Genomic DNA, 16,146 nt, shown 5'->3' with positions numbered 1-16,146 from the left:
TCTACTTCTTTTTATTTTAATGTCAAGCACGTAAAAAAATAGTCTTCTGTTCGATTTTAAAAGCTTGGCATAAAAACGAAAATAACTAGGAAACAATGCGGAATTCGAAAAAACTTTATTGGAAATAATTTGTAAGGCATAGAATTGTCTAAAAAAAATGTCCCGTGATATTTTGTGATAAATCTGATACTTTCGCCAAAAAAATGACAAAATTCTGAAAATTTAATTTAAATTCGACTTCACGCTCAAATAACTTTCGAATAATTGGATTTATAAAAAAAAAATGATAGATTACGTTTCTTGTAGAGCATTCAATTCTCAACAAAATTATGTCTGCAGATTTTTCCTACGGCGAATTGTTAGCTAGTAGGACTGCACATCTAAATCAGCATAACCGATTAAAAAAGTTAAGTAGGCTAATTAGCTGGCTCGCTCGTCAGCTTAGCTAATTTAACAGATTAACTTCATTAGCTTGGCTAAGCAGCCAAATGCTTCACCGGTTGATGTATTTCCAATAGATTTTCTAAAATAACTCTTAGCTAATAAGCCATGGAAATTTGAGTTAACCGGTGAAGCATTTGAGCGTGAAGTCGAATTTAAATTAAATTTTCAGAATTTTGTCATTTTTTTGGCGAAAGTATCAGATTTATCACAAAATATCACGGGACATTTTTTTTAGACAATTCTATGCCTTACAAATTATTTCCAATAAAGTTTTTTCGAATTCCGCATTGTTTCCTAGTTATTTTCGTTTTTATGCCAAGCTTTTAAAATCGAACAGAAGACTATTTTTTTACGTGCTTGACATTAAAATAAAAAGAAGTAGAAAACAATGCGGAATCCGAAGAACTTCATTAGAAATAGTTCTTAGAGAATAAAATTGTCTACAAAGAAGGTTTCATTATATTTTGTAATAAGTCTGATAGTTTCGCCGGAAAAGTTAAAACATCTAAAAATTTAATATAAATTAGACATCAAGCTTAAATAACTTTTAAAAGAATGGATGTATCAAAAAGCGATAAGAGACTTTTTTTGGAGAGTGTTCAATTCTAGCGTATTTTACGCCAAATTGAATAATTTAAGAAATTAAAATGTTACACTTTGTGAAATTTATTTTATGTTTTTGTATCGTTAAAGGAATGATTTAAGTAAATTTTTTTGATAATGTTGGGCATTTTGTTGCCGAATTTTTTTTTTTCTTTAAATAATTTATTTATTATTTATGGATAGAAAGTGAAGACTAATATTTTATTTGAATAATATTGATATAATTAGTAAATTAATTATTTTTTAATTTATAATTTTCTTTTTTTCAATGAACTATTATTTTTTAACTTCCCGCTAAGAAAATCGACGATTTTCAAAAATTTCGGGAAGTTATTGTTTTCACCCCGATTTTCGAAAATCGAGTTTTCATCATATGTCGACGTTTTGACGTCCTATGAAGCTATTCTGACTATTTTTAGAATGATGTCCGCGCGCGCGCGCGCGTGTGTGTGTGTGTGTGTGTGTGTGTGTGTGTGTGTGTGTGTGTGTGTGTGTGTGTGTGTATGTATGTAAACTCTTTGTAACTTTTGAACTAATAAATCGATTTGGACGGTTGCGGTGGCAATTGAAAGAACTTGTTGGCCATCAACTTTCCTGAAAATTTCAGATTATTTGATTGAATAGACTTGAAAATATTTGAGAATTACGAAAAAAAAAAAAATTTTTTTTTTAGTTTTTTATTGATTTCTCAAAAACAACTTATCCGATCGACTTCAAAATCTAATCAGCTCTAGAACTCAATAAAACGCGTCGATTGCCTTGTCAACTATCAAAATCAATTGATTACTTCGAAAGATATCGGCGTTGAAATGTTAAAAAAATAATATTTTATGTTATTTGTTCCGGATAAATCACAATATAACATACTAAAATGTACCTGATATCATACCAACTCATCTTTTTTATAGTTTCTTTTGATCATATAATGTCATCGAACTTGGTTTTTAGTTTAAATCATATTATCAACAAAAAAATCGATAAAACGTAGTTTTTAATATTTTTATCGGATATTTCATATTTTATTGTTTCTTACATGAGTCAAAACTTATTTAAATCTTGATTTTGATCCCTGACATTGATTTCTGCCTCAATACACTTATTTTACTGAACATAATCAGGAACTAAATTTTAAAAACCGCTTCATTGATGATTTTCGATTCTTAAATTTTCAAACTTCAGCATAACAGGTAACTTGTTAGAGCTTGAAAAGATCATAAAAAAACAATTGCATGTGATAGCATTTTCGAGCTCGAAGAGCTCGAAAATATATCTACACTAATGTTTTCGAGCTCTTTGAGGTCGAAAACAGCGGGAAGTTTTGGGGCCGGCCCGCAGGGTCAACCGACGCCCAGATTTTTGTTATGTAACTTATGTGTAAATAATTAAATTTTTCAAGTAAAGTAAAAATTATATTATGACAATAAAATATTTTAAATTATTAAAAAATATGTTAATTAAATTATCTATTTTTAAGAAAATATAAAATACAGTTATCAAAATAACAATCTTTAATGATAGTCGTAAATTTTAATGTCTTTATTTTTGTTAATAAATGTTTTAATAGAAATTTTATATGAATTTAAATTTTCTTATTCCGATCCCTACCCGCGTATAATGTTAGAGTTACCTTTCGAGATCTACCTTACCTTCAGAGATATAAAAATTAAAAAAGTTGGTACCGCTGTATACTCTAGTATAAAGTTAATTTGGTATAATATACTGCTACCACTAAATCGCACGAGCATAAACCTCCACTTGCTACAACTTTCGATGCTACCAAGTATGTTGGCAACATACAATCGCTGACTCGAAATTATTGTAAACTTAAATAAGGCTAGACAAAAATTCAACTGGCATTATCAGCAAACTGCTCGCAATTTATTTGACTCATTTTAAAAAAAGTATAAAATACTAATGCATTAAATTATCGTTTTTTTAATAGATTAGTGACTATTTTTCATGATAGCAACAAATACACATGTAACATTTTATGTCCGACTTAATCACTGTATGCAAATACATAACATCAGTTAGATGTACAACTGTTCATAATTTGACATCTTTCTACATTACTAAGTCACCATCTCGTACTGTTACTATCAGCCATCTGTATTTAAAGGAAACAACATTAAATGCAACTGACTAAATACAAATCTGTCTCAAACATCCACTAGAAATAAATACAGTCATTATTAACATCATTTGACTCTTAACTATACCGGAAATAATATTCAATCGAAATACTTTTCGACTCGAAAGAACTGGTTGTTAGGACAAAAAGATGGCACCCGGATTGAAAACGATTAAAAAATTTCAATTCATTTGAATTCTTTTCAATCCCACACATGACCCGAAATGTGATATTATTTTGGTATTGAAAAATATTCAGAAAGATTGAAAATATCAATTCTTTTGAATCTTTTTCAATTTCTCGGAAGTTTAAAAATTCTCATATTATTTTTGGATTCAATAGAATTAAAAAGTATTAATTTTATGCCCAGATGAAAATCTGGTGGTATAGAAAGTATTCAAAAGTATTCAATTCTCATCTTTTTCAATCCTTTTCAATGAGTATTGTTAATTAGGGCGTTCTAATTAGCAAATTGTCAAACTTATTATTTTTTAGTAGGTGATTCCGTGCAATTTCAGATACTAATAGCCGGAAAAAATATTATTTGAGTAATCTAGACAAAAATATTATACACATACTAGATATGAAATTGACTTATATATGAAAAAAAAATTTTAAATTACTTTTTTTCCTCATAAATGGAGGATTTTCTGAAATAGAGTTAGACAATTTGCTAATTAGAACGTCGACATGTGCATAATTATAATTTCTTTTTTTTTTTATAATTGATTTGTTGAAAAAAAAATCCGAAAATTGTTGATTGTCTGTTAATTTTAGGATCTATTAACTATGGAGGTCGAATAATTTAAAAGGCGGAAAAATTTGAACACAAAAAGAAATCAAATTCTTTATTATATTTCTTACACTCGAGAAATGATGAAATGAACTAATTCGTTAAACTTAATGCATTATTTAAAATGAAATAATTTTAGTTGGTAGCTTAAGATATTTAATGAATTAGATTAACATAAAATATAATAATACAAAAGTACTAATAAAAATTCAAAATTTAGGGCCAGTTTTTTAAATCGGATTTATTTTTAATCCGGGTTTGAATTATTATTGCTGGTATGTCTATATACTATTAATATATTAGATTTACTAGCAATATTAATTTAAACCCGGTTTGAAAAACTGGCTCCTAAGCCGACAAAATAAAAACATGATACTGAAATAAGCCGATGTCTAATAATTTTTTAATTTTTTATAAAACGATAAATTATAAAAAACAAAATTTTTTTTAAATTACACTTGTAGTCTTTTAAATTTTCTAGATGTACATATTTTCAGTTTTTTTTTCTTCAAATTTAATTGGTTAAAAAAAATCCAAAAATTTTTAATTGTCTGCTAACTTCAGGATCTTAATAAAAACGCAAAATTTTTATTTGCTTTTAACTTAAAGAAGTTGGCAGTATTTATTATTTCAGACCTGAAATAAGTACACTTTTCGCTGCGCAAATTATTTTCGTTTTACTTTTGTTAAAAACGATATCATGAAAGGACTATTCTTCAATTTCTAGAAGAAATAACGAAATTAGTTTAATAAATTTCATTAAATAAATAATGATTAAAGTTAATAAATATATTTAAAATATTTATTTCGAAAAACAAAAACAAAAAAAATACATTCAAAATGTCAGAGACGAGGGGTAAGATTTCAATCATATTTATACCATCCATTCTAAATATAATCATTTTAAGTATACAACATTAAAAAATATTGTTTGAAACTAGCTTATTTAAACACGATATTTAAAAACAAGTTTAAAATTAATTTCAAATTTACGAATATCTTGTAATAAATGATTACAATTAAAATATTTTTATTTATTGCTAACAAAATATATATTTATAGAATTGGACTTGAATGCTTGGAAATTGGCTATTTTTCCATTAATAAATTCTCCAGAATTATCAAAAATGGTCACTGCTGAAGAAAAAATTAAATTTGCCATGATATTTCTGCAAGATCATGAAGAATTATTAACGATTAAACACCATCAGGAAAAAAGCTCAGAAAAAGCATTAGAAAAAATAAACAAAGCAAACAAACACATATCAACTTTACATTATAAATCATTACTTAAATTATACACTGAAGCGTTAGCTTACGCACCAGAAAATTCCGAAGAAATGGCTAAAGCTTATGCAAATCGTTCAGCTGTACTCTGCAATCAAAGATTATATCAACAGTCGTTAATTGATGTAGGTTTTGCATTGAAGATTGGATATCCAGACAATTTAAAAGCTAAGCTTTATGTACGTCAAGCGAAAGCATTAAGAGCATGTAGCCCCAATATGGTATCAGAAGTCAATGATTCATTGGCTAATGCTCGATTGTGGATGGAAAAAATGGATCCAATTAATAAACAGAAAATAAAAACTGCTTTAGCTGAGTTTAGTGAGAATAAAACCGCGGAAGAACCTCGTAAAATTTGGTCAGCCGATAATTATTTAGGCTCTATATCAAGTAGCAATTCTAAAATATCTCGTGCAAGTAGCGCAATTGCTTTGAAATATTCTGAAGAATTTGGAAGACACATTGTGGCTACACGTGACATCGAACCTGGTGAAACTCTTGTAGTACATCGTTCATACGCATCATTACTTTTTTCAGATAATTATTATACCAATTGTTGGCATTGCTCTAAATATCTATGGAATCCTATACCTTGTCGATCTTGCGTGAATATTGTTTTTTGTAATGACGATTGTCGTAAATCTGCGTGGAATGAATATCATGACATTGAGTGTAAAATGATTGGAGTAATGATTGCATCTGATATGAGTACTTCGGAAATTTTAAGTTTAAGACTATTGATTAAAGCTCTTAAAGAACTTGGAAATATTCAAGGACTTAAAAATAAAATTAAAGAAATTGAATCGGTTTCAGGTAATAATAATTATGTAATTTACTTTTATGCCGCACCAATTTAATTACAAATTGTTATGGTAAATAACATAAGTATAATATAATTACAGATCCAATTAATAAAACTTTTACTGACTCAAAATATGATGAAACCAAGTACGCAAGTGTTTATTCACTAACTCGGTTACCAATTGAACATATTTTTGCAATGGAATATGCATTGAAAGCTGTTGGAATATTGTATTTTTTAAGTGTACTAACTGATTTAATTGAAAAAAAGTTTGATAATTACAAGAATTCAATTGAAAATAAAAATGCCATGTTTATTTGCCAATTACTCTATCGCCATTTACAAATTGTCCGAAATGGCGCATCAGAAGTATTAATTATTTTTTAAATTTAGTTTTAATTCAAACGAAAATAATTAAATTATTTCTTTTTCAATATTATTATTATGAATGGAATTACTAATTTTTTTTAAATGGTTAATTAATCTATTTCCTTTAGGTTGAAATAATGAATGACGATGGAATTTTAACCAAACGTGGAGTAATAATTCAACCTTTTTTTCAACTTTGTAATCATAGTTGTGATCGCAATATTTACCATTTCGTTTTAAATGATATGAATTCAATGATTAGTATTCAGACAATTAAAAAAGGTGAACAGATTTATTGCAGCTATGGGCCAGAATATTTATTTCAAACTACTGAAGAAAGAAGAGCGAAGCTTAAATATCTTTATCACTATTTTTGTAAATGTTATGCTTGTAAGCACAATTGGAATCCCAGTTACCAAATACCATCCTGCATGGTAATTATGTTATTAATTATAATAACTATTTAAAACATCATCTGCATATATACTAATCAACTTAATTTATACAAATAAGGTTTAATTTTATCACATAATAATTAATACTCCTTATATTTTTTTAGAGCCAAGTAATGCCTGTGGACAGTAAAAGAAAAATTACAAATCTTAAAAACAAAATTCAACCGTTAGTAGTACCCATTATGTCAAAAAATCTCACTACTGAAGAAAAAGTTTCAGTTGATTTTAACAAGATTGTAACTCTTTTAAATTATGCGCTTAATATTCTTGGTAAATATTCCAAGTATCCTTCCCAAGAGACTATGCAATTCAAATATAGTTTGGTTGATATTTATCGCATTCTGGAAGGCTATTAATCTGATTTAATGTTAATTCAATTTACTACATGCTTATTATTTTATATATTTCTTCAAGACTTCATATATTATTTGTTTGTGTTTACGTTTGAAATTATTTGTTTTTGCGTACTACGTTTCCATAAAAAATGATTTGAGTTAAAGTATGGCTTATTACCACCAAAAAAGTTAAAAAATTATTGAATAAATAAATAATACATGCCTCACTTTTTATTAATACATTATTTTATTAATTTCCACTATAAAAATGTATTTAGATACTACTAAAAAATGTTCACATAAAAGTTAATAAAATAAATATCGTAATAAATTAAAACAATTTTTATCTAATCATTTCTGTTTATAATTTTATTGTTATTCATTGAAATTAGTTAGATCATATTGTTTTTGATAAAAAATTTTTTCAAAATAGAAAAATTTCGCTAAAACATATTTCACTAAGACAATTATTGGTTGAGATTAAAAGTTTTGTCTCTCAATATTAAATAATTAAAAAGTCTACATTTTCATTTTAATCGCGTTCAAAATAGAATATATATATACTCAATTATATTTTGAAATGTTATAATTTACATGGATATGCCATTTTTTTCAGTTGATCTATTTTATATTGGTGCTTTTTTTTTATCATACAAAAAAAATTTTTCAGTATCTATTTAAATAAAACATATTTCAAAATTTAAACTTCTTACTTAAATTTTAGATAGTTAACTAATTAATAGTTTATCTTGCATTGTAATGTGACATTGAAAAACATTTTTTTTTTTACTAATATTTTTGTTGAAGTGTTACGTAGAAAAAAAAATGTAAAATATAATATTGGAAGCATCAATCCCCTCTAGTCTTCATAATTATAAAAAATCATATTTTATATTTTTTTTTTATGACTTCATTTATTTGTCTCGAATGTAAAAAAATTACAAGGTATTTAATATGGAATCACACCATAGAATTTGAGTTAATTATTATTATTAGTTTATTGAAAAAGTTGATTGTTGGATCTGAAACTATCAACATGAAATCTGGAAACCCATGGTTCACAAGCAGCTCCAATAAGAATGTAAACTATCCAAAGAAACCAAGAAAAACATATAAAAAAGGGTACACTATAACCCATAAGACAAAATATAAAAGCTCCAAGAAGCATAAGTACAATAAAGTTATGTCTTGCGAGAATTCTTAGAGACAATCGTGGCGGAAGACATCGTTCTTCTCTTGGTAAAAAACCTGATTGTGTACGTTTTGGTAGTTGAATAACCGTTGTTGGTGGTTGAAGAATTTTTCTGGCAATTCTTCCAATAAAATCATTCCTATTATACATTGATATGATCTTTGTTTCATACTGTAAATAAATTAAATATTTTATAAATTTATTAATATAATTCGTTTATAAATCAATATAATTATCGATTAAAATTATACAACACACCTTATGATTAATAACTTCACAAAACCTATACAATAAGCGTACTAGGAATGCAGATTCATTTGAAGATACAGGTTTTAATTCTGGATCTCCCATATAATCCATACATTTACAATTTTGATGTGCGTTTCGAATTAATACAAATTCACCCGGTCGACTAGAATCCATACTGGAATTCATCTAAAAAATAGATTACCATAAAATATTTATTCATAATAATTAACATTTAATAAACTTAAAAATAAAACCAGATAATTTGAATTTAGTGGATTTAAATCTTCTACATAAGGTAAGACTGAGTAGTTAGTGGTCGGGTAATAGTTCCCTGATCGTGTACTGAGTCTCTTATTTTATTAATATTATGTTATATTTAAGATGATTTATTTTTAATTTTGATATTGAATTAAAATCAATAAATATTTAAAAAATAATATTTCAAATTATCAAGATTTTTCCAATATTTTCATATTATGTTTTGTATTAAAATTTATTTTTACGTGTGATTGATGACAGAAAGATGTGGATAAAATACTGTCATGATACTCTTTGTCAGCAGCGATAAAAGCTTCAGGAATGTCACCAAGCTAAATTAACATTGATTTATAATATTAAATAATTAGTCAAACTAATTTAAATTACGCTCTTAAAAGTAGATTATTACTTCAAATATATCAACTAATTGTTGCTGAGCATTAGCTAATAATCCAGGTACTCTTTTTCTTTCAATTAACCCAATATCATCGTCAGTACATTCATCACCATTAAAAAATTCCCATAAAGACTTAAAAAATTTTCTTTCTGTGCGTCTTTTTTCCAAAGCTTCGACTATACTGACTGAAGTAAGATAAGCTTGTTTTATTGTTATCAGAAGTTTTATAATCTGAAATAAATTCCAATCAAAGTGTTAAATAATAATTAATAAACTTTTTTTTCGTTTTAACTTATTAACTGATAGAATACCTGACTCGATGTTGTTGCGGAGAACATTGGAATATATTGGTACGTCGAACCTTCAAGTTCAACAATTTGTTGTCTAATAATATTATTCCATTGACTTGTTGATATTTTGCTTCGAGTTAAACTTGTATCACTTATACAACTTTCAGCTTCAGCCAACATAACCGCTAAATGTGGCTGAGAAAATACTTTAGTAACTCTAAAGAGCATCAAAGCATTTTTTGGTGCTACCAGATCAGTTCGCATGAATCTTGGTAATAGCTGCTGAAAAATTGCAGTATAAGCTAACAAATTATTAGCCACAAATGGCATCCAGTATGATGGATCAGAAATTTTTCCTTTTTCTTCTTCACTACATTTTGTACCCTTCGTGATTCCAAAGTCTGGAATATATCTCCAGGGTTGAATAAAACTTAACCAAGCTTCAAGAATGAGTCTAAATGAACTATCTAGTGGCCAATGATAAATAGCTTGTCGTAGAAAGGTGTAAATTTTTCCTTGTATTGACGGAAGTATTATTCTTTTTAATTCATCCATCGCACTTTTATTACCCGTTGCACTATTTGCAAATTCATGTAACGTTTTTATAAAAGCACGAACCAATCGAATATGCTCCCCAGAATGAATACTATTTCTTCGTGGTAGTGAAGAAGATAAAGAAGGATTCAACGATGAAATTAACTTATCTTCTTCTGTATATTCAAGCCAAAAATCTAAAAATACTTGGACAACAGTTTCACTACGCCACACTTGAGGTAAACACTGTTGTTGAGGAACTCCCGACGGTGGAGACGAAACTGGAGATAGTATAGAAGTTCTCAAAAGTCGTGGAGTTTGCAGTCTTTTTAAATCAGGTGACTGCATTAATTTTCTTGGCGGTGTTGTTCTTACATATGGTCCAATTATAGGTAATACCGGAGAATTATCTCGTGGTAAAAAATGATATAAATATAAATGAGCTAGCTGAACGTAAGCAGTTTCCCAATTCGTCCAAACATCATCATTTAAATGAAGTTGTAGCCATGGATTTGTTAAATGATAAGCAAAGTGAAATATATAGTATTCAAAAGGATTCAATAATAAAGCAGTAGGACATCTTGTATTATGGTCATCTTTTAATTTATCCTGGTAAAAAGGTGGGATGATACCTTCTTCTACTAATAGCTTTATTTTTGTCTAAAATAACAAAATTTAACAATAAATAAAAGCTACAATAATTTATTCTAATGATTAAATAAAAAAAAAATTACTTACAGGAAGAAATGAAATAGGAAAATTATATTTCAGATAACAATCAGGCAAAAGTTTATAACATAAAGTAAATATAGGTCCTTGAGGACCAAAAAAATTGCATAGTGTTTCATGTTCATAAGGATGTTTTTTTAAATTAATGTTGTGTAAGCCCCATCCTACATTAGTTGTTACACCAAAAATAGAATCTATAAGAATTGGAAAAACATGCTGTAGTTCCGTTGTGCTAGATTCGACTATAAATACTGCTAATTCTTTACAACGTTCTATCAATGGCAAATTCAAATATGCTCGCAATCTTGCCTGAAAAAAAAATTTTTTATTACAATATTTAATTACAATAGTTGAGAAAAAAAAACAAATTATTATTTTTTGAGGTTAGTTAAGCATTAATTTTAAAAAATTGTTTTTACTTACTGTTGCAATATCTGCGGAAGAAGCCATAATAATCTAAACTCTAATAATATTTCATGTATTAATTAATATAATGATAAATATTAATATTAAATACAATAGAGATTATTTTTATAAACAACGTTACAACTATTCGCGGGAACGTTTTTGAATATTAAATAACATGAAAAGGTGGCTTTAGCTTTAGATTCAATGAAAATTTGCAATGGGCTTGTTCATAGAAATCTCGTAAGAGAGGAATTGTTTACTTTTATTGAAAGGAAATTTTTAACTCTTTAATATACCTATAGTTATCGCACTTTATAAGGTAATTTTTATACACATAGCTAGAAATATTTCTAAATACATCCATAAAAAATAATGTTACGATATGGTTTAAGAAGTAAATGAATTTGCAATAATAAGTTATTCAAATTATCATGAGGACTAAGTCAAAATGAAAATTTAAATAGATAAAAATAGATTCGCCAACTTAAAAAGAAATTAAGTGGAAGAAGGTAAGTTGGTAACCAAAGTTACCTTGGGAAAATTTTCATTATTCGTACTCGACAAAAAAGCCGTTGAGTTTTACTTGACTATACTTGTATTTGTATACACATACCTAAAAATATATAGATATGTGACTCCACTTTTCCCTCACTATCCTCTACTAGATCGGAACTGTCGCTAAGCCGGTAAACTCAACAATGGCTTACACATACTTTTGCATAAATGGATATACATAAAAAATATGCATCTGTAGAAACATAGCTGAGGAAATCGATATTTGGACTCTTCTTTTTACAGAAAAATTATTTTGTAAAGCTGCAAATACATTTTTTGGATATATCAACAATTACATCCCGTAAATTTTTCAAAAATTAAAAAAACATGCAATTTTTTTGTTACACTCTAGTCAATGGGCATGAGTAAATTATTTCGAATATCATTTATCTCCACTACTTTTAAAATAAATGTTGAATTTATAATTATATTACATTCAAAATCCCATAATAAAATGTAATTAAAAATATTTATTAATTTAAATATAACAATTTCAAGATGAGAATTAAAAATGTACACCTGGAGCACACCTGGAGTAACCTTGTCTCTGTCTAGCCTTCTATATATTTAGCTATGCTTCATTTCAAAGAAAAAAAAATATTTCAAATATTGATACAATTAAAGTTAGCAACTTATTTTAAATGTTTATTTTGCCTTTCATTATTAAAAATTTTTTTTTTGTCGTATCTTTGTAGAATAAATTTAAATAAAATATCTATGTTTCGTTTATTAATTAATTAAGTGTGGATAAAAATTTACTAATCGATATAATGTTTGATGACTCATGATAACTGAATTGACAAATCATAAAAGGAATTTATAAAATTAGTCCAATGCTAACTAGTTAATCCTTATCATAAAAAAATAAATTATCTAATAAAAAAATATGAAAATAAAATTTATTTTGAAATTATTTTATTGTCTGCTAAAATATTGCATGTATTTATTTTAAAATTTTTTCATGATGTAAAAAAGTTTATATTAAATTTAATAGAAAATTCGAGATCTATATTTTCGACACTAGATTATTCTCCACGTTTCTACAAAAATCATTTCCGCATCATGACGCATTCCTCCCTTTGCCCCTCTGTTTAAATAGTCAAATCAATACTCGTTGAAAAGTTTAAATATGTTTCGTTTTAAAAAATAATAATATTAAAATTTTTCAAAATATTTCTAAATATTTATGAAAAGATGTTTAAATTTTAACAATTTTTTTTTGCTATAAAAATAAGTAAATACAAAATAGTTTGACTCTAGTATTTATTGACGTCGACCAATGGGAATTAGGTTTTAGAAGAAACTAATGAGCGGTTGGTCGGAGTTATTACTCACGCGGGAAGAACGTTCCAGAAGCGTTGCTTACTAAGCTGTTATATACGGGTGCATCTTCCGGATATCGCCACTCACGTTGTGAATCGTTGGATAGTAAAGATTTGAACCTCGTCTAAATTACATTTTTGTAATTTGCCTTCTTCATTACATTGCGTTAATATTAAATAATAAAAGGTACATATTACAATTTTTGTTGTCCTTATTTCGATAGGTTCAATTGTTTTTTTTTTTTTTTTTGCTTCAGTTTTTTTTCCGCCCGTTAATATATCTAATCGGCGATTTGTTCTTTAATTTTCAGAAAGAAAAATGACTACTAAAGCACCCGCAGTTGGTATTGATTTGGGAACGACTTACTCCTGGTAATTAATTTAATTTAATACCTTATTTCACGAAAAAATTAATTTATGGAATTTTTAATATGAAATAATTTAAATATTGATTAAATATTTATAATTTAATTTAATTTATTTTTTATCAGTGTCGGAGTTTTCCAACATGGAAAGGTTGAAATAATCGCCAATGACCAAGGAAACCGAACAACACCTAGTTATGTCGCATTCACTGACACCGAACGACTTATCGGCGATGCCGCTAAAAACCAGGTCGCCATGAACCCCAACAACACCATCTTTGGTAAGTCCGCCATTTTGTATTTATTTTGTCACCGAAGCTTCTCAATTATCCCTGACTCATTCACGTAAATTAATACGTCACATAATTTATTATATTTCCAAAAATAAAAATATTAATTAAAACCAATTTCATTTTTAATAAATATAAATAATCCAATAATGAACATGAATAATTTTCGTGATGAGTCATATGATAAAAATGATGTTAAAATGATAAATTACTTTATAATACTAATTATTTGACTGTATCATTTTGTGTAGATGCTAAAAGACTGATAGGACGTCGTTTTGATGACGCAACTGTTCAAGCTGATATGAAACATTGGCCATTCAACGTTGTTAGTGACGCTGGAAAGCCAAAAATTCAAGTTCAGTACAAAGGCGAGACAAAGACTTTCTTCCCTGAAGAAGTGAGCTCCATGGTATTAGTAAAAATGAAGGAAACAGCTGAAGCATACCTTGGTCAGACTGTCAGCAATGCTGTAATTACTGTACCTGCTTACTTTAACGACTCGCAGCGTCAGGCAACCAAGGACGCTGGAACTATTTCAGGCTTGAACGTTTTACGTATTATTAACGAGCCAACTGCCGCCGCCATTGCTTACGGTTTGGACAAGAAAGCAACTGGAGAGCGTAACGTTTTAATCTTTGACTTGGGTGGTGGTACCTTTGATGTCTCCATTCTTACCATTGAAGACGGTATCTTTGAAGTTAAATCTACTGCTGGAGATACTCATCTTGGTGGAGAAGATTTTGACAATCGTATGGTTAATCACTTTGTCCAAGAATTTAAACGCAAGTACAAAAAAGATCTTACCAGCAACAAGCGAGCTCTTCGTCGTCTCCGAACTGCATGCGAGCGTGCAAAGAGAACTCTCTCTTCATCAACTCAAGCCAACATTGAAATCGATTCACTCTTCGAGGGAATCGATTTCTACACGTCCATCACACGTGCGAGATTCGAAGAACTTTGTGCTGATTTATTCCGTAGCACTCTTGAGCCTGTAGAGAAATCTCTCCGTGATGCTAAGATTGACAAGTCTGTTATCCACGACATCGTCCTTGTTGGTGGATCTACCCGTATTCCAAAGATCCAAAAACTCCTTCAAGATTTCTTCAACGGTAAGGAACTCAACAAATCTATTAACCCTGACGAAGCCGTCGCTTATGGTGCAGCCGTCCAAGCAGCTATCCTTCATGGTGATAAATCTGAAGCTGTTCAAGACCTTCTTTTGCTCGATGTTACACCATTGTCACTTGGTATTGAGACAGCTGGTGGTGTCATGACTGCTTTGATTAAGCGAAACACAACCATTCCAACTAAGCAGACACAGACCTTTACAACTTATGCTGATAATCAACCTGGAGTACTCATTCAAGTTTACGAAGGAGAACGTGCTATGACCAAGGACAACAACCTTCTTGGAAAATTCGAGCTCTCTGGCATTCCACCAGCACCACGTGGAGTTCCTCAAATTGAGGTTACTTTTGATATTGACGCGAACGGTATTCTTAATGTATCAGCTGCCGACAAGATGTCAGGTAAAGAAAACAAGATCACCATCACCAACGACAAGGGTCGTCTTAGCAAAGAAGAAATTGAAAGGATGGTCAACGAAGCTGAAAAATACAAAAATGAAGATGAGAAACAAAAAGAAACAATTTCATCAAAGAACGGTCTTGAATCTTATTGCTTCAACATGAAGAGCACAGTTGAAGATGAGAAACTCAAAGATAAGATCAGCGCAGCCGACAAACAAACTGTACTCGACAAATGTAATGAGATCATCAAATGGCTTGATGCAAACCAACTTGCTGAGAAAGAAGAGTACGAACACAAGCAAAAAGAACTTGAAAACATCTGCAATCCTATTGTGACGAAACTTTACCAAGGAGCTGGCGGTATGCCTGGTGGTATGCCCGGTGGTATGCCTGGAGGTATGCCAGGAGCTGGAGCCGCACCAGGTGGTGCACCTGGAGCAGGATCTGGACCAACCATCGAAGAAGTTGATTAAACTGTTCTACGTTCAAATTTGAGTATTAATAAAATAAATAAATAAAAAAAAAGTAAAACCAAAACAGCTAAAATTTAAATATAAACATTTTTTGTATGATTTTAATTCACGCATTCACTGCCTATTCAGGTAATAATCTATTTGCAGTAATTACATGGAAAAGAATTTAAATAAAATAACAAAAGAACATGAACAATTAAATCTGTGTATTTATCTCAATTAATTATCCTTATCTGCATTCACTATGTCCACCATGTAGCTATTATCGTTTGCTTACCTCTATCCCGTAATTTAATTTTTTTTAATTAATTCATTCGTAATGAATTGTAAGGT

At 28.7% G+C, this 16,146-nt stretch overlaps 3 protein-coding genes across 5 annotated transcripts; 2 read left to right on the top strand and 1 right to left on the bottom strand.

Moving 5' to 3' along the window:
- The first annotated feature begins 4,590 nt into the window (after positions 1–4,590).
- Positions 4,591–7,510, top strand: LOC103573830 (SET and MYND domain-containing protein DDB_G0273589). Its single transcript, XM_008553064.3, has 5 exons — positions 4,591–4,827; positions 5,034–6,071; positions 6,161–6,429; positions 6,558–6,863; positions 6,989–7,510. The coding sequence occupies exons 1-5, from the start codon at positions 4,812–4,814 to the stop codon at positions 7,238–7,240; spliced, it is 1,881 nt and encodes a 626-aa protein (XP_008551286.1). The 5' UTR covers positions 4,591–4,811; the 3' UTR covers positions 7,241–7,510.
- A 325-nt stretch (positions 7,511–7,835) lies between these two features.
- Positions 7,836–12,612, bottom strand: LOC103573831 (sphingomyelin phosphodiesterase 4). Of its 3 annotated transcripts, none has more exons than XM_008553067.3 (8): positions 11,890–12,612; positions 11,292–11,331; positions 10,878–11,177; positions 9,627–10,799; positions 9,328–9,546; positions 9,164–9,250; positions 8,670–8,846; positions 7,836–8,582 (listed from the first exon to the last, which is right to left on the bottom strand). In XM_008553067.3, the coding sequence occupies exons 2-8, from the start codon at positions 11,316–11,318 to the stop codon at positions 8,217–8,219; spliced, it is 2,349 nt and encodes a 782-aa protein (XP_008551289.1). In that variant the 5' UTR covers positions 11,319–11,331; positions 11,890–12,612; the 3' UTR covers positions 7,836–8,216. The 3 variants fall into 3 exon arrangements, with proteins under 3 accessions (XP_008551289.1, XP_053595621.1, XP_008551288.1); XM_053739646.1 differs by lacking the exon at positions 11,890–12,612 and having other exon boundaries at positions 7,836–8,305; positions 8,394–8,582; positions 11,292–11,796; XM_008553066.3 differs by lacking the exon at positions 11,890–12,612 and having other exon boundaries at positions 7,837–8,582; positions 11,292–11,796.
- Positions 12,613–13,225: 613 nt separating this feature from the next.
- Positions 13,226–16,014, top strand: LOC103573832 (heat shock 70 kDa protein cognate 4). Its single transcript, XM_008553068.3, has 4 exons — positions 13,226–13,340; positions 13,465–13,525; positions 13,645–13,799; positions 14,060–16,014. The coding sequence occupies exons 2-4, from the start codon at positions 13,473–13,475 to the stop codon at positions 15,811–15,813; spliced, it is 1,962 nt and encodes a 653-aa protein (XP_008551290.1). The 5' UTR covers positions 13,226–13,340; positions 13,465–13,472; the 3' UTR covers positions 15,814–16,014.
- Positions 16,015–16,146: the final 132 nt, after the last annotated feature.

This window comes from Microplitis demolitor, chromosome 5 (genome assembly GCF_026212275.2).
Source record: "Microplitis demolitor isolate Queensland-Clemson2020A chromosome 5, iyMicDemo2.1a, whole genome shotgun sequence".
Lineage (NCBI taxonomy): Eukaryota > Metazoa > Arthropoda > Insecta > Hymenoptera > Braconidae > Microplitis > Microplitis demolitor.
Note: the sequence above shows the minus strand (reverse complement) of the source record. Positions and strands in the feature narration are given on the sequence as shown.

What these genes read in the sequence shown, in the direction of transcription:
- LOC103573830 (XM_008553064.3), top strand. An exon ending in AGAAATTGAATCGGTTTCAG is followed by an intron (nt 6,072 to 6,160) that starts GTAATAATAATT and finishes ATATAATTACAG; the next exon opens with ATCCAATTAATAAAACTTTT. An exon ending in TCCGAAATGGCGCATCAGAA is followed by an intron (nt 6,430 to 6,557) that starts GTATTAATTATT and finishes TATTTCCTTTAG; the next exon opens with GTTGAAATAATGAATGACGA.
- LOC103573831 (XM_008553067.3), bottom strand. Translation starts at nt 11,318, where the DNA reads ATGGCTTCTTCCGCAGATATTGCAACA. An exon ending in CTTCCGCAGATATTGCAACA is followed by an intron (nt 11,178 to 11,291) that starts GTAAGTAAAAAC and finishes TTTTTTTTTCAG; the next exon opens with GCAAGATTGCGAGCATATTT. An exon ending in CCGCAACAACATCGAGTCAG is followed by an intron (nt 9,547 to 9,626) that starts GTATTCTATCAG and finishes AATTTATTTCAG; the next exon opens with ATTATAAAACTTCTGATAAC.
- LOC103573832 (XM_008553068.3), top strand. Translation starts at nt 13,473, where the DNA reads ATGACTACTAAAGCACCCGCAGTTGGTATTGATTTGGGAACGACTTAC. An exon ending in TTGGGAACGACTTACTCCTG is followed by an intron (nt 13,526 to 13,644) that starts GTAATTAATTTA and finishes ATTTTTTATCAG; the next exon opens with TGTCGGAGTTTTCCAACATG. An exon ending in CCCCAACAACACCATCTTTG is followed by an intron (nt 13,800 to 14,059) that starts GTAAGTCCGCCA and finishes CATTTTGTGTAG; the next exon opens with ATGCTAAAAGACTGATAGGA.